General features: G+C 38.5%; 1 protein-coding gene across 6 annotated transcripts in view; it reads left to right on the top strand.

Moving 5' to 3' along the window:
• Positions 1–25,532, top strand: part of LOC132140432 (centrosomal protein of 112 kDa-like) — a 227,079-nt gene that overhangs the window by 85,412 nt on the left and 116,135 nt on the right. For all 6 annotated transcript variants that reach the window (XM_059549213.1, XM_059549250.1, XM_059549233.1 and 3 more), the window contains 6 exons: positions 1,435–1,589; positions 1,870–1,999; positions 5,057–5,149; positions 6,585–6,644; positions 7,819–7,898; positions 23,480–23,615. In XM_059549213.1, coding sequence (XP_059405196.1) covers positions 1,435–1,589; positions 1,870–1,999; positions 5,057–5,149; positions 6,585–6,644; positions 7,819–7,898; positions 23,480–23,615 — 654 coding nt within the window. The remainder of the gene's footprint in view (positions 1–1,434; positions 1,590–1,869; positions 2,000–5,056; positions 5,150–6,584; positions 6,645–7,818; positions 7,899–23,479; positions 23,616–25,532) is intronic.

Genomic DNA, 25,532 nt, shown 5'->3' with positions numbered 1-25,532 from the left:
TCATTCATATCAGCCTGCATTCCATCCGCCAGGCACGGGACAGTGGCCTCCATTAACGATGAGGCATGAGCGCGTGTGTGTGTGTCTGCGCTCCACTCAGGCAGGCTGTCTGGTTTTGGTTTAACAGCTCTTGCTGTCCCATGGAAAGTTTTCCACTTCCTGTATTTCGTCAGTTATGGTTGTCTCATTTTCAAATGAAGACCATCCTATATGTTCTTTGAGGGCTGATCCATGCTTAGCTGCTGATCTGCTTCACATGCCTTTTTCATATTCAGTCCCAGCATGCTCTGGGTTGTGCTAAAGAACAGAGGCCCACAGGTGCATCAGATTTGAGGCTGTTTGAAAGATGATCTCAGATGATCTTTGAAGGTGGATGAGGATGGTGTGGTGGCCATGAAAGCGGTTAGAAAGCTGTTTAAGCTCACTGTTACTGAACTGTTCAACTTTCACTATCACATCTACAGAAGAATTCCCCATTCAGGAGATCTTCACTGCCTTTCTCGGCTGTCTCTTTGTAGTGGAAATCAGTGTTGGGAAGCTACTGTGAATCTGTAGTTTGTCAAGATGCAAGCTACTCATAATTTAAAGTAGTTCAGCAACACTCGAGCTGTTCTTTTGAAAAAATTGTGAGCTACCGGTCAAAAGTTTAAATGTTGTTGTAAGAAGTCTCTTATGCTCAGCAAAGTTGCATATATTTGATCAAAAATAGTAATGCTCTGAAATGGTTTTACAATTTAAAATAGCCCTTTTCATATAGAAATACATTTAAAAATGTGATGTATTCCTCTGAAGCAAAGCAGAATCCAGAATGCTGATTTGCTGCTCAAGAAACATTCATTTTTATCAATGTTGAATTTTTTACTGCTTAATATTTTTGTGGAAACAGCGACCATTCAAAAGTTTGGGTTTTGAATTTGTTTTTAACTGATAAGCTGCAACATTGACACTAAACTGATTTGAATCAGCTTTGCAACATTAACTCTATTTTTAAAAATTCTTACTGTATAAAGTGTATACATTAACTCTTTCCCTAACAGCTTTTCCTTTTTTAAGTTGCTAGCTAGTGCCAGCGTTTTTGATTATTTTCACAAAGTTTCATAGCCCCCAGGAAATTTTGTTGTACAGTATAAATACAATACCATGATAGAACAGAGACTCTGTTTTTTAAAGAAAACAAACCATTGTATTGAATGCCGGTACGTTTCATAGTTTTGAAAAGCAACATTTTGAACGAAAGCTGAGAAATCACTTTTTCTTTTTTTAAAGACTATGTCCAGGTCAGATTCAGAACGATTATCAAATGGCTGGAGAAGCACTGTCATAAATGACGGAAAACAAAATATTTGTCCAGAAAATATATTTTTTAAATTCAGCACTATTTGAACAAACCACTCTACAGAACTTGCTCTGTATTTTACTGTTTGGTTCTTCTAGGAGCAGATGCTGCCTGAGCTGGAGACTCGAGTGAAGCAGCTCTCAGTGGAGGTGGAGAATGGGAACCTGCTCCGGCAGAAGGTTACTCAGGAGAAAGCCGAGTTAGAGGTTCATATCGCCTCCATCAGCGCTGAGCTTCAAGAGGCCAACCACAGGTACAAGAAAACCACCTGATCATCCCGCCAAGCTCAGATACGACTGATCACAGCTGAAGAGATTTGATGTAAAAATCAGAGCTCTGCCCCAAAACAGATGTACGGCATCATAAACACACCTGGAGGCAGTGTTACATATATCCTGAATGTATAATGCAGTCGCACAATACATTGCAGTAACTCCATAAAATTAATTCAGTGCGATGGAGTCAAGTGATTGGAGCTATTGTGTTTTGTGATTTTTTTATCACTCGAATAAAAAGTTGTTTGTATGATTTAGGAGCATATCCCTGCAGAGGGAGATGGAGCAGATGAGAGAACAGCATGAAGACGCGCTGCAGAAACTTCAGACCAGACATAATGCTGACATGAGCCACTTCCAGCAGGAGCATGCCCTCTCTGCAGCCAAGGCATCTTCACTCACCACTTACACCTACGAATGCTTTACTCATTTATGCCCTGTGATAATTGACGAATTCATTCTTTCATTGAGCCGTGACCATTGCTTTATTTGAATTAACTTGATATACAACCTAAGGAAAGATTCCTGGTATATTAGCTCTTTTCCAAACCCTGCCTCACTTTCTAGCTACGTTCTATTGCAGAATACTAACCCAAATGAAGTGCCTGAACTGAAACTCAATTATTGATCAGTGGTTGCCACCCAGAATTTACTTCTCACAAAAAGTGCAGAAGAGAGTGAAGTTAAACACACAGTTGATTCTTATATTTAAAGGAAGACTCCACTTTTTTTGAAAATAGGCTCATTTTCCAACTCCCCTAGAGTTAAACAGTTTTTTATACCGTTTTCCAATCCATTCAGCCGATCTCCGGGTCTGAGGGTAGCACTTTAAGCTTAGCTTAGCATAGATCATTGACCATAGACTGTTAGCATCTTGCTCGAAAATGACCAAAGAGTTTCTATATTTTTCCTATATTTAAAACTTGACTCTTCTGTAGTTACATTGTGTACTAAGAGAGACGGAAATTGAAAAAAAATAAAAAATTCTATGCCGATATGGCTAGGAACTATACTATCATTCTTGCATAATAAACAAGGATAATCATTACTGGCTAACCATTGGGTGTAGCAGGTGCAATGATATTCTAACAACTACAAAAATGTAGAAATGTTGGGTATTTTTCTTTCCTAAAAATGTAAGTAAAAATCATAAGTTAACTGTAGGATTGGGTACCAAAACCCGGTGCTTATATAGTTATGGAACTGGTATCCACCGAACCGAATAAGAACTCAGATTGCGGTGCCTCATATCGGTGCCTCTTAAATGCCTGAGTGATCGATTGAAATATTTGTGCTGGTTCTCCGAAATGTACACAAGAAGAACAGGCATCGCTAGGCTTTTTTAGCAGTGCTATAGCATTTAGCTCCATAAACTGTACACAAATTTGCGATCACCTCAGAGTCAGTCCCCTTAAATTTCATATGAAAATGGCGACAGAGCGGTCTCCTCTCCGTCTTTCAATCCACAAACCGTGGCGTAGCAGTGCGAGCAGACTCAAACACAAACACAGGACACACGCTGTGTGTTTATCGATAGATTGTCAGAATATCTGTATCTGTGCAGTACTTTGTCATAAATATAGTTTACAAAAGATCGCGAGGGAGCAATCGGTTTCTAACACTTATGAACGCATACTTTAATTACACTTATTTAAATATACTTCATCTAATTACAAAAGTCTTAGTTTTAGGCAGTTGTCAGACTTCTTGTGCATTCAACAATCTCACTAAAATTAATGGCAAAATGAATGTTTGGAAATGTAAACTTATAATTCCTTCTGACATACTACAGCAAAAGATATAAATAACTGGCTTAAAACCCTTTCTTGGGGTGAAAATACCAATGTGCCTAAGACTGTACTTTACAGACGACATTGTTGCTACTTTATAAAGAATGACCATACAGTCATTCACAGAACTGAACGCAGAGACAGACAGCACTCATTTTAACTAAATATCAGAGTGATTGACAGAGATACAGTAGAAACATTATGTGTGGTTTTCTATTAAACATTGACCCAGATCATGAAATAGGCTACATTTATTAGGCTTAGAGTAAGGGAAGCTTGGGAAATGAGAGCATCCAAGGAGTGTGTGAATGCTGTGGATTTATTTTAAATCTTTTTAATGTTCTTTAATGTTATCCTTTTTAGGCTTTATTTATTTATTTATTTTTATAGAAGTATTGGTTTAGGCACTGGTATTGTTTTAAAAGTAGCAAAATGGCACCGGTATCGAATAAAACCCAATCGATACCCAACCCTAGTTAACTGAGCTTGTCATAATGTATTCTGAGAACGCTGTGCCAAAAAAGTTTATTCATCTGTGCTATTAGTGTAGGCTTTTAAATATTATTATTATTATTATTATTATTATTATTATAAGAGAGCATACTTTAAGTCTGTTTTTATGTATTTTTTACACATTTACTTAACAAATGTATATTTACATGTACTTGACTTATACCAAAGTCCTTTTAGGCATGTCATGCCACTCGGCCGCCATCTTGGCAATGCCTCCGGGCAGCTATTTCAGACTAACAAGACCAGGCTCCTATCTAAATGAATGGGCATAGAGTCAGAACTGCACTTTCACTGGTCACCGGGACATAAAAAATGCATGTATAGAAACAGCAGTAAAATATGATAAAAATCGTTGAAAAAGTTTGATGACTTTGCCCCAAAATAAGGTTTAAAACGCCTTTTTGCCCACAGGTTATATTTTTACAACGCATGCGCAAGGGTTCCTGAACTATGCGCATACGTCAGTGGAACCAGATGATAGGCTTAAATGTTTCCCGGCTTGACTGTTAAAAGCAGATGATTGGCTTTCCAGTGGGAGGGGTGGGACATGTGTATACAACCCCCATCTTTGCCATTATGGGTTTTACTTTTATAGTTGTATTGAGGATTGTGGAAGTGGCATGTCTCTTATAAATTGTCTCTGCTTATACTGACAAGTATACTGAAAAGTTGGAGTTAATTTGCCAGACACTTGTACTTAAAAAAGCTAGAAGTGCGTAGCTAGCAAACTATCAGTATATCTAGCAGTTCATTTATATATTTAACAATATAGCTGCAGTAGAAAATAAAAACTTGTAAACTGGTGTACAACAGTTTTGTAGTCAAAGTCTACTACCATTACAGTTCAGTCCCAAAAAGAATTGAAATATATATACTACTAATACACTATATTTAGTGTACTTAACTACCTTAGATGGACCTGGAAATATACTTTAACCTTTCAAAAATGTAATTAATAGAGTTCTGCGGCTCTCTACTGAAGGGCCTTTGCATCAAGTGGAGGTTTGTGATGGAAATACTGTGTAGGTAGGCAGTTTACTAGGTTTTGGAACTGAGCTAATGCCAGTGTGTTTGATATCAGACAGTGTCTGTAATCCTATAGTTTTATAGCATGTTGTGAATGTAGTTTGTTTTGTTGTCAGGCATCGGAGGTGATTGAAGATTTGGAGCAGACTGTGATTCACCTCAAACTGCAAATCCAGGAAGCTGAAAACAGGAGACAGAAACAGCTCAGGGTCAGTTGTTCACACTTTTCACACCCTTCCATATTCACAGTGAGTGATTTTCTCTGATTTTCAACCCCTCCCATCCAACCACTAGCCACAGTTACACTCATCTAAAGGATTATTAGGAACACCTGTTCAATGCAATTATCTAATCAACCAATCACATGGCAGTTGCTTCAATGGATTTAGGAGTGTGGTCCTGGTCAAGAAAATCTCTTGAACTCCAAACTGAATGTCAGAATGGGAAAGAAAGGTGATTTAAGCAATTTTGAGCGTGGCATGGTGGTTTGTGCCAGACGGGTCGGTCTGAGTATTTCACAATCTGCTCAGTTACTGGGATTTTCACACACAACCATTTCTAGGGTTTACAAAGAATGGTGTGAAAAGGGAAAAACATCCAGTATGCAGCAGTCCTGTGGCCGAAAATGCCTGGTTGATGCTAGAGGTCAGAGGAGAATGGGCTGACTGATTCAAGCTGATAAAAGAGCAACTTTAACTGAAATAACCACTCGTTACAACCGAGGTATGCAGCAAAGCATTTGTGAAGCCACAACACGCACAACCTTGAGGTGGATGGGCTACAACAGCAGAAGACACCACTGGGTACCACTCATCTCCACTACAAATAGGAAAAAGAGGCTACAATTTGCACGAGCTCACCAAAATTGGATAGTTGAAGACTGGAAAAATGTTGCCTGGTCTGATGAGTCTCGATTTCTGTTGAGACATTCAGATGGTAGAGTCAGAATTTGGCGTAAACAGAATGGGAAAATGGATCCATCATGCCTTGTTACCACTGTGCAGGCTGCTGGTGGTGGTGTAAAGGTGTGGGGGACGTTTTCTTGGCACACTTTAGGCCCCTTAGTGCCAATTTGGCATCGTTTAAATGCCACGGCCTACCTGAGCATTGTTTCTGACCATGTCCATCCCTTTATGACCACCATGTACCCATCCTCTGATGGCTACTTCCAGCAGGATAATGCACCATGTCACCAAGCTTGAATCATTTCAAATTGGTTTCTTGAACATGACAATGAGTTCACTGTACTAAAACGGCCCCCACAGTCACCAGATCTCAACCCAATAGAGCATCTTTGGGATGTGGTGGAACAGGAGCTGCGTACCCTGGATGTGCATCCCACAAATCTCCATCAACTGCAAGATGCTATCTTATCAATATGGTCCAACATTTCTAAAGAATGCTTTCAGCACCTTGTTGAATCAATGTCACATAGAATTAAGGCAGTTCTGAAGGTGAAAGGGGGTCAAACACAGTATTAGTATGGTGTTCCTAATAATCCTTTAGTTGAGTGTATTTTTCAACATTAAATGAATTCCCCATGTATAAAATCTTTTATACATCTTGTTTGTTTCAATCAGAAATATGCCATATTACAGAAGTAAAATGGATTGCATGAAAACCTTGTTTTGATTTTTTATTCAGGACCAAGAGAATAAGTTGCAGCAAGAGATAACTGACCTACAAAATATCACTGACAAAAAGGTAATTCATCTATTCACAAAAACAATATTAAATGTATGTTTTAAATAATTTTATACAAAATGTGATTTTGCTACATAATATCAAAGCAAGTGGTCACTGATTATAAAGAAACATACAGACAAGCACACACACCCATTCTGTGCCCACTCTGTGATTGTGGTTTATAAATGTACATTACAGATTTTTACATTGCATTTTTATGCTTAATAATACCAAACATTAAACATTGACAATGCTAGTGATTATATTGAGGCAATAGTAATGAATTTATGCAACATTTTAAGAGACTGGCCCTTCTTTACAATCACCACCCGTCTCAGAAGTGTTATAAACCAAAGCAGGTTTAGGTTTTTAGGTAGACATGAAAGCATTTGCTCTGCTCTCAATTGCCCTAGTTCACTTTGATGAGGTGGCTATAAAATGTAGGCCCTGTTTCCACCTGGTATTAAGATTTTCAGTGATCCGATCACAAATGGTCAGGTGAAATGCAATACCATTTATATTATTAACATGCATTTCAAACGCGTATCCTTTGATCACTTGTAGATGGCGAGTAGGCGGAGCTTCACACGTTTATTTCCAGAACACCTTTAGAGTGCTTAGTGTTTCCACTTAAAATGTGATGTGGTCACATGCATTTTTGTCTACCTCTGTATGTAATTTACACCTCTATTTAGCACTGACCACTTGTGATTGAACAGCCTAATGAGGGTACCAAGTGTTTTCCCAAATGAAAGGGGAGCATAACTGGACAGTCATAATTCGACCTGATAGCCCCACTAATTATGAGTCTAAAAGGAGCTGCTGCCAAGCGGCTCCCTTTCGAAAGTCTTCAAAGCTTCAGAACTGTCATAAAAAGGCTGCTTTAATAATTGGGCCGACACAATCAGGTGAAGATAAGTTTTAAGATCAGTCTCAGACACCTGGTTGCTGCCTGCCACCCCACCTTCAAAGGGCCGGTCTGGTCATAAAGCTGGACGGTGAGGCGGACCTCTGTCAAGGGCACATCTGCAAAGCAGAGGCCTTATACACCTGCAGGCCAGTCGTCTGCCAGCGGCTGCTCACGGCTGACCTCTGACCTTTCGAAAATTAGATCAGCTCTGTTTAGTTATGCCGAAGGGTGGGAGCTGATGAAGCGTGTTGAGTGATTGACACTTCTGCTGTCCTGTCACAGCTGCAGACACTTCAGGTCGAGCTGGAAAAGGAGAGAGCCAACAGCAAGAGGAAGATGAACAAGATGGAGAACTCACTCAGGTACATACATATATATATAGACACATATTCACATACATATACTGTGTGGATACTACATATATAAATACATATATATATATATATATATATATATATATATATATATATATATATAAATACTATATATATATATATATATATATATATATATATATATATATATATATATATATATATATTACTATATATATACTATATATACATATTTATGTAAAACATAAAATAATAATAAATAAACAAAAATGTTTTAGTTTAAATAACTTTCCTTTTTCAAAAGTTCTGCCCTGCAAGCCACTATTAAAGTTACATGCTGTTTCCTGTACTAAAGTACCACATATAGCTTTAACCACATCAACTCTGGGGACCCACCGGTGGGTCCAATATTGCATATGCCTAATTCTCAAAAAATCAAAATAACAGCTGAAGTGGTTAATAACAATACACTGCAGTGCTAATTATTATCATTAAGATACCATTATAGTTTTTATTAATATTTTGAAAAAAAAAAAGTTCATTTTACTGTTGAAAAAATGTTTTTTTGTATATACTGTTATGTTATTTTTGTTAAGGTTATGCTATGTTTAAGGTTCAGTTATGTTATTTTTTTTGTATATAAAGTAACTTTTTTATGGTTTTAATTTTAGTTTCAGTTTTAGGGTGCTTTCCCACCTGCCTCATTTAGTTTGGTTAAAGCGCACTAGAGTTCGTTGTTTGGTGCTGTTTTCGTTTGGGCAACTGTGAATGGAGAAATAGCACTCGACTGTGCACCAAAAGCAGACCAAACGTCTCGGCCCGTTTGCAAACTGACTCGTTTCGCTTGTGGTGAGAAAGCAATCCAACCCAACGAACCAACAAACCAAGCGCTGTCATAATTCATAATTGGAAATGTGTTATGTAAAAAAACAGCAGACAGTGCCTGATTCTATGAGTGAGTATATAAGTTATTGCATTTGAAAACCAAAGAACACCTCTTCATATTTAAACATTTTGTAAATAATTGCTCTTCATTACAAGAATTCTGTCTGGACGAAGCCTTGATTCCCGCTGACTGTAACTACATTTTATATATAATCATATAGATAGATATATTAGAGCGGGAATGAGGGCTACATTCGTAAGTGTTTGCATGTGCCAGGACAGCTATAAAGCCGCAACACGCCGCGAAGCGAACTTGACAGTCCATCTTGAATGATGCAGAGGAAATAAACAGGTGAACTCTGACCAATAAGAGCACAGCTTTACTCACATGTGACCTGCATAAAACAAGTTTGTTATGCTTTGCAATGCTGCCTTGTGAAAGTGAACTGAACCAAGAAGAAGATGCAACATTGTAACAAATTACGTGTAAGTCTCTGATTCAGAACAAAGTCAACGATCTACAGATCTGAAAACACCCTCAGTTTTAGTTAAGTATAATAAACCTTGCATAACATGATTTAATGTTTACATGGATGTTTACATGGATACACAAATGCTGCTTCTCATTTGAGTGTACAAGGGCAATATTTGGTCAGTCTTGCCTCCCTGACTGCTCATGAGTTGTGATGTCCAGCAGTGCTGTAGTATTGTTGTGTGCTAGCAGAGACCAGTAAAATGTGAACAATGCTGTGGTCTGGACTGGATTATGGGGCTGTAGAAGAGGCTCTGCTCTAAGTCCTGTTTTGGGAAGGCCATCTCCTGGCCAACAACAGAGTCCTTAGATGTGGAGCTAGCGTAGGGTTACTGCCTGTGCTCCCGGAGCCCGTTCCCAACCGCAGGAATGCAGCGGGAGATGTGGAAGTGGTTAGGATGGCGTTCTGAGGAAGCTTGCAGGGTTTGTGTGCCGGGTGGAATCGCACACTTCAGGTTAGATGCTGTTCAAGTTTGTCTGGCCTCGCTTTTTCACTGTCAGTCAAGGAAAATGAGCAAAACTCCCCTGACAAGCTGTGTGCCACGTTCAACATACCCACCAGGCACAGATGTGAGATTATTTACAGTGTCTAAACACTGGTGGAAAACCTCCCATTTAGGTTGAAGAATGACATCAGGCTGGACTCGACCCACCTATGAGCTCATTATTTGCTGTTTGTTTGTTTGGCCCTTGTCCTGGTGTATCACTCACTCTTGGCAGTAACTGTACGCGTTTAATTAGATTTCAGTCATTAACTCTGCCGGTGGACATGTGACATCATCATCATCTCCTGGAGCACAAGACCTGGTCCTGAATTAATAGTTTTTACAGGAAAACATTTCCATGACATACTTTTTATTTTTTATTTATTTTTTTGTATGCTGTCGTTTTGTTCCAGTATAAATTTAAATGTGTTTATCAACACATTTTTGGAATGGAAAGCTGAATATAGTGGAAGAGGTAATATAGAATATGTGGCTTTCTTTAGAGATCGGTCGGTTTCTTTTCTTTGAGGAACCATATTACAGTATAAGATCATTTACAGGCAGTTTGGCAACACTTTAGTATAGGGACCAACTGTCACTCTTAACTAGATGCTTATTAGCATGCCTATTATTAACATATTTGCTGTTTATTTGTACTTCTAAAGCATGTATTCTTGCATGACCATATTCTACATGCCTAATCCTACCCAATACCTAAACTTAATTACCTTACTATTAATAAGTAGCAAATTAGGAGTTTATTATGGCAGAAGTCATACTTTATGGTTTGTTAATAGCAAGAATTGGACCTTAATGTAAAGTGTGACAGGCAATTTTATTAATTTCATTCTTAAATGTGTCACAGTGTGGTATTTTATATAAATACTTACATTTAAAAAATTAATAAATTAATCAATCAGAGTCCTATAGCCTGTTACCAAAAAATAATTCTGCCCAGAGGTGGAATTTTGCAGTGAAAATTCTTTGCACAAGCTTGCGTTTGCAGTCTCCTGGATTCACATGTGCACAGGTGAAAGTCAATAGAATGAAAATTGTAGTGGGAGTGGCCCTTTTGTTTGGTACATATTCATGCCAAACCGAAAGACACTTACGTGTACACCCCGAGTTACTATACTACTGCACAATGAAAATTATATATTATATAAATATAGATGATCGATTCACCATTTTATGTCATATTTAAAATGGCTGCATTAATCTAACACATGCTACAGTATTTTATTCCTTAGCATAAAAATAACAAATGTTACAGCAGTTTATTTTTGCCTCTTTTGTAAAAAAGAAAAAACTGAAATGAGACAACTATTAAATGAAAGAAATCAGGTCTGGCTGTCATTGGCACATACGTAATTTAAAACTGTTCCAGGACGTTTTGCATGTCTTGTTCCGTATAGCACAACGCTTCCTTTCATCTGCCGAATTGTGATTTTTTTTTTTTCTCTGCCATTGCTTTAAAGTGTCGAGATGAAACGAGTGCCGTTATCTGACGTACCCATTAGTAGCGCCAGACACACATGGCTTAAGATGAATAAATTAGCCCCGCAAGAGCAATGAACAACACAGATGCCCATTTGTGTCAATAGGCAAGCACATTTACACTGCAGTCCTCATCGAGCTAATTTACATTTACATTTATTCATTTAGCAGACACATTTATCCAAAGCGACTTACAAATGAGAACAATAGAAGCAGTCAGGTCAACAAGAGAACAACAACAGTATACAAGTGCCATGACAAGTCTCAGTTAGTCTAGTCTAGAACGCATAGCCAGGTTTTTTTTTTTTTTTTTTTTTTTTTTTTTTTTTTAAATGAAAAGACAAGAAAAGGAAAAGTGCTGGTATTAGTTGGTTAAGTGCAGGCGAAAAAGATGAGTCTTTAGATGTTTCTTGAAAATGAGTAAAGACTCACCTGTATGAATTAACATTGGGAGGTCATTCCACCAGCTGGGCACAGTCCAGGAAAAGGTCCATGAGAGTGATTTTGAACTTCTTTGGGATGGCACCACAAGGCGTCGTTCACTTGCAGAGTGCAAACTTCTGGAGGGCACATAAGATTTAACCAGTGAGTTTAGGTATGTTGGTGCCGTGCCAGTGGTCGTCTTGTAGGCAAGCATCAAAGTCAAAGTCACCTTTATTTATATAGCGCTTTAAACAAAATACATTGTGTCAAAGCAACTGAACAACATTCATTAGGAAAACAGTGTCAATAATGCAAAAATTATAGTTAAAGGCAGTTGATCATTGGATTCAGTTATGTCATCTCTGTTCAGTTAAATAGTGTCTGTGCATTTATTTGCAATCAAGTCAACGATATCGCTGTAGATGAAGTGTCCCCAACTAAGCAAGCCAGAGGCGACAGCGGCAAGGAACCGAAACTCCATCGGTGACAGAATGGAGAAAAAAACCTTGGGAGAAACCAGGCTCAGTTGGGGGGCCAGTTCTCCTCTGACCAGACGAAACCAGTAGTTCAATTCCAACTATTCCAACTACTGCATCAGTACCTTGAATTTGATGCAAGCGGCTACTGGTAGCCAGTGTAACCTGATGAGGAGAGGAGTAACATGAGCTTTTTTGGCTCATTGAAGACAACCCTCGCTGCTGCATTCTGGAACAATTGCAGAGGCTTGACAGTACATGCAGGAAGGCCCGCCAGGAGAGCATTACAATAGTCCAGTCTGGAGAGAACAAGAGCTTGGACAAGAAGTTGGGTTGCTTGCTCTGACAGGAAGGGTCTAATCTTCCTAATGTTGTATAAGGCAAACCTGCAGGACCGGGTCGTTGTAGCAATGTGGTCTGTGAAGCTTAACTGATGATCCATCACAACTCCTAGGTTTCTGGCTGTCCTCGAAGGAGTAATGGTTGATGAGCCCAGCTGTATAGAGAAGTTGTGATGAAGCAATGGGTTAGCTGGAATCACCAGGAGTTCTGTCTTCGTAAGGTTAAGCTGAAGGTGATGGTCATTCATCCAGCTAGAAATGTCACTCAGACAGGCTGAAATGCGAGCAGCTACCATCGGGTCATCTGGCTGGAATGAGAAGTAGAGTTGGGTGTCATCAGCGTAGCAGTGATAAGAAAAGCCATGCTTCTGAATGACTGATCGTAATGATGTAATGTAGATGGAGAAGAGAAGTGGTCCAAGTACTGAGCCTTGAGGAAGCCACTGTAGGTGATGGCTGAAGATCAAATTTCCATTCTTTTGATGTAAGGAGACCCATACCTCCACCCCTCCCAGTGGTACGAGGAGTGTGGGAACAAGTGAAATTAGTGGACAGGGCTGCAGGGGTGGCAGTATCTTCAGGTTTGATCCAAGTCTCTGTCAGTGCCATGAGGTTGAGACCGGAATGAGTAGCAATAGAAGAAATGAAGTCTGCTTTGTTAACTGCAGACTGGCAGTTCCAGAGACCAACTGGAATAGAGAGTGTAGTAGTAGAGGTCAGAGGGACAGGCCGTAGGTTTGTCAGACAGGCCTTCCTGCGACGTACATAGCGTGCTCTCCGAGTGTTAGTAGTGATAGTAGAGATCTGAAAGCACATAGTGAATACAAGTGTAAGAGATATTTGAGAACAAGGTATACAAAAGTGTCGATTGTCTTTACACTCGTCCGTCTTTACACGAGGAGGATTCACACGAGGGCTGTCGCGGTGAAACCTACCGCTTTTGTATTTGCCTGATTACCTGTGATTGAAGTCAGCTGGCCACGCCTCACTATTTAGCAGATCGAAACTGGGCAGTCCCTGCGATAGGCAAACGCAAAACCAAGCGCCACTTTCAGCACGTATTTACCAGGGTAAGACACACACAATTTAAACCAAAAACTTTCCTAGCAATGACGATCACACAGTAGTCTAATGAGAAAATGACACAAAACACTTACAAGCTGCTGTCCTTCTCTGTTGCTCGACTGTTTCTTCTGACAAGTGCTTTCAAAACAGCTAATTAAGGACTTTCACTGGCTTTGGCCACGCCTCACTATTTAGCAGATCGAAACTGGGCAGTCCTGCGATAGGCAAACGCAAAACCAAGCGCCACTTTCAGCACGTACCTGTATTTACCAGGGTAAGACACACACAATTTAAACCAAAAACTTTCCTAGCAATGACGATCACACAGTAGTCTAATGAGAAAACGATACAAAACACTCAAAAGCTGCTGTCCTAATTAAACAGTCATTGGGCTAACGAGCACCCAGTTTCCCGATCTGCTACCTACCTGCCGTTCAGGGTCTTTTGGCCACTTTAAAGTCAGCTCAGAACTTCAAACGGCCAGCCAGCACACACATCAAGAGAGCACCGCCTGATAGCAGAGATCAGAGGATGAGCGGAGAAATTTAAGTCAAGTGCTGCCTGCTCTCCGCATTATATACAGGCTGGCATGTTGGACACACTTTCATGTGCATATGCGTTACAGAGAGGCTGTGAAAATGTATGTAATATTTAGCAAGATTTGCATCATTTTTGCGTGTACATTTTATTTGTATTTAGAATTTTGTCGTTTTTGCGTGCCCTTTTGATATGCATGTGAATTTAAACATGCATGCTAGTAGATGCAAGCAGCTGGTGCACTGTTTGTTTGTCTGAGCCCCCTTCCCTTCAAAAGACCACCCCCTTCCCAATGCAAATGAGAACTGGTGCATTGTTTAACTTTATGTTGCTTTGGCAATACCATAGTGAGCTACTATGCTTTGAAAAAAAAAAGTTAGTTTTTTTTTTTATCTGAGTGTCTGTCTGATCATCAGAGGAAATGCATATACATGACGAACCATTGTGCTCTGAATGTTCAAACTGGTCTTGGTTTTATTTTGATAATGCAAGGACTTCTTAGAGCTGAAAGCCTCTGTAAACCCTTTCTTGTCCCTTCCTGCTGCTTTTATTTATCCATACCAATTCTTTTAATAATCACCAGTCAAGTCAGTGAACTCAGGATTATTTCCATTCACACTTGGATTTGCATGGAGAGATGGTTGCTTGCTTTGTGTCTATCTCTGTTTAACCACACATTTCAGAAGACGGCCAGGTCACCTAAACAGACCAATTCAGTTCCCATCACTGAAATATGTTTGTCTTAATATGCGGCATGATTGTCAATGTAAGATCACATGAGGGAAGTGCCACAGGGATATATGCTTGCCCCGGCTATGTTGTCCCACGTCTGCAGCTGCGTCTCTCTTTGAGTCTCGGCTGCAGCTCAGTCCGGCTCTGGTGGGGGAGGAAGGGGGCACATCCCTGGGGATTCAGGGGCCAACATCAAACAGACTAATCACTGCAGTCCCGCTGGATCAGACGGAGGATAAGAATAGGCAAGAAAATAAACCAGCTGGCCTTAAACTCTGTTCTTCGTTTTGAAAACGATAGTGTTGCATTCCCTAGATGAAGTGCAGAATAAACTCATCATTTGAATTTGCACAGATCTCCTCTCCTACCAAAACATGATTTTTTTTTGCTCTTCTGCAGACATAGAAGAGACTAATTTGTATTTGGATATGTATTTTTGTCATTCTGAGTGGATGCTCCAAGCCAAGGAGAGTCAGGGTGTGTTTGCAGTGGCATACAACTCTTGCTATTTTTGCATTATGCATAGTACAGTATATGAATTTTGTTTTGTATGTCTGGAAGGACTTCTACATTCAGAGCACACTGCATGCACATTTGCATCTGATATGCCAAACAATTGATAGAAATCAAATGTTTCAACCTAAAATTAGTGCCAAAGGAAAATAAATATGATATAGGTTTAAATACAAATATCACTGATATGTTGTAGAACAGTGCATACAACAAATGTCTGATTAAATCACAGCATGTATTAATGCGTACACTGAATATGGTCATTACCTGTTAGAACTGTTAAGATTTCTTAATGGGTCAGTATCACCATAGAGTGCCTTTGAACTCTCAAACATTTTGATTTTAATTTCCCCTTCACTTTATATCACGTTATAAATAGTAGACACTCAAGTACTGTAGAAGCATATTAGCTGAGCTCCCACACTTTTTTTTTTTTAGATAATTATGTGCCATTGTTTGAAGCATAAACAATAAGATATGTCCACCCTGTCATATATGTCCATCAAACTGTTAAATACATTTTCATTGCAAAATTAAGATGCAAATTGTATATATATCATATATCATATCATATATATATATAATCATTTTGTATCATATTTTATTCATTCATTCATTTATATGTATTCATTTATATGTATTTTGGTTTTGGTTTAGGATACATCCAGTGCTAGCTATGGTTTTAGTTTTCGCTAAACGAAGACATCAACCATTTTGTTCCAGAAACGTCTACAATGCTATTCCCACCACTGAATGTGACCAAACATAATACTTTATATCACGGGAGATATGGTGAAATGTTGACATATTTCTTCATTGTTAGAAGACAAATTAAATATCCTATTGAGAGTTTGAAGAGTTTTTCTAAAAGTCGCAAAGTGGTGTCAAACATGCCCGTAGTTGAAGAAACATGCATGACCCTTCATCTCCGTATAAAGATGAGTCTGTTCTTGAGTGCTGCTTGATTGAAAGTCTGCAGTATTGCTCTTGGCGGTAAACAGCTCACATGTGTTGCTGTGTAGATGCTTTCATTTTTAAACTCTTGATTGTGGATAGGTGATTGAAATCTGATCTCAGCTTTGATCTGCAAAGTTGATTCAAATAGATGCTTGTGCAACTCACCAAACAACGCAAACACACTGAATTTCAGAAGTCACAGGCACATGACGTTCAGCTGCATATGTGGCAAGAACAAACTTTTATTCCCGTCATCTGTTTTTACTTTTTAGCAATTATCAGAATTTTTTTTCCCCTTCATTTTAACGTTGCATTGTTTATGAGTTATGGTCTGCATACATGTGTGTCTAACACATGCCTGATGTTCTTAAGGATTACTATAAATTAATGAGTCCAAAGTGTCCAAAAACACATTGAGAGAAGGCCTTTTGGCGGGGGATTCATTCGCTGTTGCTATAGGAGAGAAGTGGGAGGCGTGCCCTGTTGCATAGGAATGGAGAAAACAGCGCGCTGAAAATGCATCTGAAAGCATTTAAATCGTCACACTTTCCAGAGAGCATTACATGCATACCATAAGCCCCTGCTTCCTGCAGACACCTGCTCTTCCTTCAGGGGGCGCCATACAGACACAATGATCATCCGGGATGGCAGGAATAACCTTTCAGTGCTAAGCTGAAACTACGAACAAATTCCTTGTGTTTGGAATTTCCTCTGGAAGTTTTAAAGAGATGCAGATGTTGTTTTCTTGTATCATACGCAAACCGCATCATTGAATAATCGCCTCATGCTTAAAGCAGGAGGTTTATGGTGTGTGTCATTGAATGTGTCTTTTGCACTGGGAATGACATTAATTAAGAGGCATCCCTGAATGTAATACCACCCAAGAGTCACACACTTCACTGATTCAGCAGCACACTCTCCTGGTGGTCCACACTGTCGCAAAAATCAACGCAGATGAGCAACCCTTCTTTTTTTATTTAACATCAAATAAGTGATTTCACGTGTATTTGGGTCAATTCCAAATTTAACATAAATTAAAAAAATATATAATAAAAATTGTTTAGCAGGTAAATAGCCAGATTTCACAAACAGTTGGCAGATATTTTCTCACCATCAAAGCTTGTCGAAGGGAATATTTTTGACAGCATGCAGGTGGTCTGAAAGAAGAAAATTGCATGGCACACTGAGCTGCATGTTGATTTCATGATCCTGTACTTGGAGGCTATCTAACTGTGTTTGGAGTGGAATTCCAGCTTTCTACTTACTGAATTTCAGTCAGTAGTATGCCGCATTCTAATGACTTCATCATATATTTCATTTAGAATGTGTGACCCTGTCTGTAATTACTTATGTTTCGTCTCTCACTATACAACTTATTTTTTAAGTAAGCTAAAAAGTAAGCAAGCTATTTTCTTTGAATGTGCAAGATTTCTGATTTATAAGCCACTATAGGTATTAGGGATGGTAAGATTCACCAGTTTGCATCAGATTTTAAAAAGTGTGCATTGGATACAAGTTGTCATTTGTATTGCGATGCATCGTTTTTAACATATTTGCATTGGTAAAAACCAATTAATTCATATATAATTATTAGTAGATATGCTATACTTATTAGCATCATATTTTTTTTTCTATTGCATCGTATTGCATAGAGTTGAATCTAATCAAAATCAGATCGCACTGCATCAGTAGCTGCTTCATATGTATCTTTAATGTGTCATATCATTGGCTATGCAGCAAGATGCGTATCGCGTCGACCTTAGTTATGGAGATGCAGACCACTAATGGATATTTAACTAGAGCAATAACAAGGTGTGGTAAGAGGTTAAACTATTTGCCCTACAATCAAGTATGTTTATGATTATAACAATACATTTAAATAAAATGTTAAAAACAAATACCAGTTTCAATATGAAGCAGTATAATGGACTGTTTTGTAGTGGTAAAATAACTGAAAGTAAATGTCACCGGAAGTCTTGCACATTCAAATAACATATTGCCGGCTCTTATGTTAAAATGAGATGGATAGAAACAAATTGTCAAGTCGTTCCCACTTCATTTGGGGATAATTTACCCAACATAGTATAAGTAAGGAATAACTGATGACAGGCCATTGAATTCTTGGAAAATAATACACACACAAGGTAGTAACGTTATATCTTGGGTGTGCATTATTTTCTAAGAATTCAATGTAACAATTCAATTATTCCGCTTATTCTACGGTTACCACACCTCAAGACATCGATCAGATGATATATTTCAAGGCATTTGTCTAGTTTTTCTACTTAAAACGCTATTGAGAGTAGGATTATTTCTTCTGCATCTCATCCAGTGCCTCCATTACTAATTCCAAAACATTTTAAACATAGTAACGGAGGCTTGAGCCATTGATAGCAGACTAATCCAGCTAATAATGAAGTTATAAGGGACAGAGAGAGATTATCTTTGTAAGTCTGTACATCTCTCGTCTATGTCTCTAGTAATATTGAAACTTTACGTTCATTTTCTTCACAAACAGAGCCGTTGTTGTTGCCGAAGTCATGTAGTTTTTAAGTTGTTAAGCTATGTTACTGATAAAATCATTAGAGTTGTGCTAATAACATGCGTTTGTTAATGTCAACTGTATGTATGTGCGTCTGTGAGGGAGAAAGAAAGAGAAGGAGAGGTTGAATAGCTTATGTGCTATGATAAAACATAATTTTGTGTCAAAAACATGGAAATGATCTGTGATTTTTATCCTATTGTTTACTATATCTGTTTGGCGAGTGTCGTTGTCGGTTTTCACAGGTTCTTTTGCCGTTTTAGGCTGTAAGGACCTTTGAAATAACTGAAATCATTTGGTGAAGTAATATGGCCATGTAATGCGGTCAAGGGCTGCCTGGAACTACAGTATGTACATGTGCATTTCCCTGAAAATAATTGCACACCTTAGAACATTGGTCAGCCAATCAGACTGTATAATCTGTAGTAGGCTATACTGCACATTTTTTCAAATGTAGACCACATTGGTATTATATGCATAAATGGAAAATGTGTATTGTCTGCCTTGTACTGTATGCATACTTTATTCTGCAGCTCTACCATTTTATTCAGAACAAAGTCTTGCAATACTTGACATTGAACTTCCATTCTACTACAGATTGCATTACTTTGTTTATTAAATGTCAAACAAGAAATTCTTATCTCAATCAATAACTGGCCATATTCTCGAACCCCAAGTGTATATTTGACCATGAGCGCAGGGTGTTAAGACTGCATGCTCACGCAGCGGCTGCTGTTATTTTTGAACGGTGCGTATTTGCATGTCAGTCGTAAAGTGCACGAGGCTGTTTCTGTGCATTTCTGGCTCTCTGGGGAAAGATGAATGAGGCACTCCTCTTTTGAGGGCGCTGAAAATTTCAGCTTTGCATTTTCTCTCTGGCTTTAATGTGTTGCCTCTTTTTGGGCCCCAGCTTTGATCTGGTGCTGGATGTGTTATCATTCCGCCATGATGAGCTCATGGAGTGGACGGCCTTTGGCTTCACATTGGTGTGGAGAGGTGTAATCCACCTGGAATCCATATGTCTCTCCTAGTGTGTTTATTGATTGAGTCTAATATAGGGACGCTGCGTTTGTACAGCTTTTTAGCCAGATGCTCAGAGACTTATAGAATATTTATGATATATTCCACATTTTTCTCAAATATAAAATTAAGCACTCAATTTCTCCCTCTTCTATCAGAATTTATAGATTGACTCCAATTTGGGATCAAACAAAATCAACTAAAATCAATAAAAGGCAATATTGGTTCAACTGTATTTCCCACGAAACACTTATGTGTTGTCACTAATGGGTCAGTGTAAATCTTCAGCCTTTAGGGGAAATTGTTAGTTTTTTTTTGTACAGTCAGACAAAAGTGGGTTTATTGTGGCATCCGTCACAGGTCATGTGCTTTGAAGGTCATGAGCCCAGGTTCTCTGCGGTCATTGGTGCCAGAAACTCAGGCGTCGTACGGGTTGAATGCAGCCTGGATGAAAATGAATGGGTGCATTTGTGTGGCCATAGCATTTGAATTAGCAGCATCTCCAGTCTTATTTACAGTACAAGCTCCCCATCGAAGCATCCTGCTCTCCACATTGGAGGCGTCCTGTGGTTAAGGAGGTTTGGAAAATTGACCCTCCTGTCTGACTTGTGGCTAGTCGGAAGCACTGTCACCCTTTCCTTAAGTCCCTTCCTTCTGCTTTTCCCCAAAAAAATCCCCTTAAAGAGTGCAGGATGAGAAGGATTTCCTCTGGTTTGACGGCACATCTTTAATTTGAGTCTGCTTGTCTTCCACTCTTCTCTGAGCACAAACCCCAGCCAAAGCCGACGGCCTCTGCGGAGCTGGCATTCCCCTTTCCCTGCCGCGTTGCTTTATTTGTCCTTCCCCATTCTGCCTTCTCATCTCACCCCTCTCTATGACGGATGGTGACGGACTGTCTGCTCTGCTCTTCTCCACTTCCACACCCTTGGTCAGCCTTTGTTGTGTTCTCACAGCAGTACACCTACATAAAAACCATAAGATGAACCTTTGCCTTCTTGAAACTTGATTATGCTCACTTTCTGCCAGGACATTAGTCAGGGACATTTTCTTCTAACCCTAAGACTGAACACAATGCATAATTTAAAATATGTGTCAACCACCTGTGAATCCAAACCAAATATCAATGCAGAGAGCATATAAACCTTTTTGTTAAATGTAGATCTGTGTAGTATACTGCTCATAGCAAATGGGTTCTTAACCCATAACAGACAAAATAGGTAGATTTAGGTTTTTGTATTCGTGAGATCAAAGCAGCTAGATGAAGACTGAATGAAGCAGATGGAGATGCATTTTTTAAAGTTTAGTTTTATAACTGGACACGGCATCTTAAATGTGTGGCATACATGGCAAAATACATTTAAAAAAAAGATGCAACACAACAACCAAAGACCAACAAGTTGAGAAACATCAGTCCGTCCACTCATCCACTGCTGTAGGGTCTCAGTGAGGCTGGAGCTTAATCTAAGCGTCTTGGGCCACATGTTAGTGGAAGAAATGGACAGTAGTTGAAAATTCCAAATGATTATGTTTGATAATGATAATGCCTTACACACTATTAAGCCTATAGATTCAATCTATGCATCAGTCCCATCCTTAAAGGGTTAGTTCCCCCTAAAATGTCATTAATTACTCACCCTCGTGTTGTTCCAAATTGTTGAATAAAGTAATTATTTTTGTTTTCTTAGTGCACAAAAAGTATTCTTGTAGCTTTGTAAAATTACGTTGAACCACTGATGTCACATGGACTATTTTACCAACGTTTCTTGGCCTGGGAACATTTCAGTTGCATTGCTCACTATGGAGTTCAGAAAGCGCTCAGATTTCATTAAAAATATCTTAATTGCTGTTCTGAAGATGCTCTCACAAGTTTGAAATGACATGAAGGTGAGTAAATAATGACAGAACTTTCATTTTTGGGGGAACTAACCCTGTAAACGGTACTAATACAGATAGGAATTGTACACAAAAACAACACAGCCTTGCATGTATTTTCATTTTGCAATCCATTTGCAATATTAACTCAAACAGGGTACGGTAGTTAAAAGCCAATGGTAGACACATTGTCTATACTGCAAAGAAAGAATGTGGAAAAACATATCAGGAATTGCTTGGATAATGAATAGTGGTCTCTATGACAGGTGGTTAGAAGGGAGTGGTTTAGAGATAAGAGGGCTTGATGATGTCAAAAAAAAAGTAAATTCAGGGGCAAAGCAAGACTTTATTTTTCTTTGGAATAGTGTTCACTGATTAAGTCTTCACATTAAAACACACAGCACATATAAAGAAAGTGAAAAACAGCCGTTTTGGTTTCATGTTGAGTGTGTTTAAAAAAAAATGTGTCTGTTGCTGGTATTCTTCACCATTAAATGAGTCACTAACTAAAACCTCTAACTCACTACCTAATCCTCTCTTCCTCACAATGAGCTGCTCCTTCTTCTTTCTGGAACGTCTCAAAATGTTCAGAGAGAGCTATTTTTGTGGCTTTGCCTTTTTCTTATTTCTTTCTTGTTTAGACGCCTGTTTTTCTTTTTCTTTCTTTCTTTCAGTGTTTTTTTGTCTTGCTGGTTGCTCCACATCAGAGATGAGCAGAAGGCTCTTTTGTGTGTGCTCTGCCCTGAAGGCATTCATGTTGCAAGACAGATTAATAATTACAGACTACACAACAGTCGGGAGAAACAATTTCTAGATCTTTGATGTCAAACATGAGAGAGACCAAAATTACACAGAAAAGAGGCCATAGAGAAAAAAAAAGAAAAAAAGGTCCCCAACTTTTTTTTTTTTCGTTTGTTTTGTTTTTAATTTCCTCTTATTGTTATGCCTGTTTTGTATGTATACACTAAATGAGACAATAACTAATGAAGGAGAACCTGATGAAGATCATTTATAGAAAAGTAATTTATATATACAGTATATATGTATTTTGTATAAAAAAGTTTTATTGAAATTTTAGGTTTAACGTATGTTGTGTTTGTAAATCATGATTACCAAAATTTGTTTTAAGAAAACAGTTCCCCACATTAAATGTCTTGTGTCTCATATAACTGCATGTCACATATTTTAATTCACATTTCCTCTTTACTAGTTAATTAAAAAGTGGCTTTTTGGATATGCTGGTTAACTTGTTTGATGAAGTACTAATATGTAGTTTCACAGGTCCTGGTGAATTGTTCTTTTAATGAAAAGTAATTACAACAGTAATTACACTCGTTTGAGGGAGGGGAGATGTGCCACACACACACACACACATACATACACATGCAGGGATATAGACAGTGAAAGCAGGTTGACAAGCTCTTTGTAGCAGTCTGGCTTGCATCTGACAGCTCTTTTGGCGGTTGTGTCTCAGCGTTGTTGTCAGACATGAGTCTGAGATGCTGTTTGTTTTGCTTCGACACACATTTGTGCACTGAAGTTTTCTGTGTGAACATAAAATGCTTCCCCAATCAGCTGATAAAAAATAAATTTAAAGCACAACATGCTGCTTTTATGTGACGTGTTTACCATTTCTCAGTTATGTTATAGCGCATGAAACAAATCTGAGTGAGGAGAACTCCTAAGGATAATACACATGGTGACCCAATTTGTGTGGGCTTTATGTTGTAGGGATAAAGAGGAGCAGCTGGTTCGTCTTCGGGACAGTCAGAGGCTTCAGGCCCAGCAGGCTGAGAGTGCACTAGAGAACTTTAAGAAGCAGGTGGAGCTCAGCTCAGAGAAGACCTACGCTGACATGAAGCAACAGGTGAGTAAAGGGCACCTACAGTTTACCCTGTGTCCTGTGTCTCACGGTACAGCGATCACAGCATGAGCATCAGCCTGCTCACTGACCCTCTGACATACATTCTGACTGCAATCCAAATCACATGTTTTTGGCTACTGTGCAGCTTCCGAAGTAATGTTTACAAGTTTACAGGTTGCTAGATTGAGAGCACTTCTACGGAAGAACTAATCACTGGAGTTAATGGTCTCTGTCCCACTTTATATGAATTGCCTTTAACCCTTTCGAGTCGATTAACGCGGATACGCGTTTTGAGTCATTTTCTTGTGTACATACATGCATTTCACATATTATTACAGCCCAGTTTGTGCTGATTACAGTGAGATTAGACTTTACCCATTTAGATATTTATAAGAAACTGAAAAAAGCACAAATGTCAGGGCATGACAAAACTTCTCCAGGCCCCAAAATACCCTTAGACTCCAGAGGGTTAACTATGTATTTACATTAAAAATGAATTGCTTGGTGCAATGTACTTATTGTGTTTCATGTTGTATTGTAAATCACTTGTTCTGCTATTGAGGTATGAAATATGTAAATTAAACGACAGGTTTAGTGGCCTGGTTAGGTTTAAGGGAGGGTTTAGGCTTAGGGGTAGGGTTGCCAGTGTACCTATAGATGTAACTAAAGTAATTAATTGCAAAAGAAGTTAGAGGAAGGTATTTGTGTGTGTGTGTGTATATATATATATATATATATACAGTACAGACCAAAAGTTTGGACACACCTTCTCATTCAAAGAGTTTTCTTTATTTTCATGACTATGAAAATTGTAGAGTCACACTGAAGGCATCAAGGGCTATTTGACCAAGAAGGAGAGTGATGGGGTGCTGCGCCAGATGACCTGGCCTCCACAGTCACCGGACCTGAACCCAATCGAGATGGTTTAGGGGTGAGCTGGACCGCAGACAGAAGGCAAAAGGGCCAACAAGTGCTAAGCATCTCTCGGGGAACTCCTTCAAGACTGTTGGAAGACCATTTCAGGGGACTACCTCTTGAAGCTCATCAAGAGAATGCCAAGAGTGTGCAAAGCAGTAATCAAAGCAAAAGGTGGCTACTTTGAAGAACCTAGAATATGACAAATTTTCAGTTGTTTCACACTTTTTTGTTATGTATATAATTCCATATATTATTCCACATGTGTAAATTCATAGTTTTGATGCCTTCAGTGTGAATCTACAATTTTCATAGTCATGAAAATAAAGAAAACTCTTTGAATCAGAAGGTGTGTCCAACCTTTTGGTCTGTACTGTGTATATATATATATATATATATATATATGTAAAAACATGCATGCACACAATAAATGCATAAGTACATAGTAGTTATAGACACTTAATATTAAAGCATAATATAATTTGAAAGACATTTAGTGGCAATGCACCAAAATTTCAGCAACTGAAAATATTCACTCTTTATTGTTGTTTATCTTTGTAAGTGTTGAAAAAAAAAATTATTACATTTTATATTTAGTTTTGGTTTTCAGCTAAATGAAAAACTTTCAGAGTTGTAAGCAAATGCATGTGTCTATGTTATATCGAATAGCACAATAATTTTATATAGGAATTATCATAATTCAAATTTTGCTGTATCAAAATCTTTTTTTTTTTTTTTGGACAGTCAAAGTTTGGCCTTCTCCCAATTTTTACAATTAACTAATTGCTTAATACTGTGCATATTATTAGCATATCGACTGTTTATTATTACTTATAAAGCTCATATTAATTCCTTATTCTGCATGACCATATTTTAAAACCCTAAATCTGACCCCATACATAAAGTTAACAACTGCCTTACTAACTATTAATAAGCAGTCATTAGAAGTTAGACGCAAATGCTGTAGTTATTAGTTAGTTAATATTGAGAATTGGTCTAGAACTT

Source organism: Carassius carassius, chromosome 1 (assembly GCF_963082965.1).
Source record: "Carassius carassius chromosome 1, fCarCar2.1, whole genome shotgun sequence".
Taxonomy (NCBI): domain Eukaryota; kingdom Metazoa; phylum Chordata; class Actinopteri; order Cypriniformes; family Cyprinidae; genus Carassius; species Carassius carassius.
The sequence above is the reverse complement of the archived record's forward strand: the minus strand, read 5'-3'. Positions and strand labels throughout refer to the sequence as shown.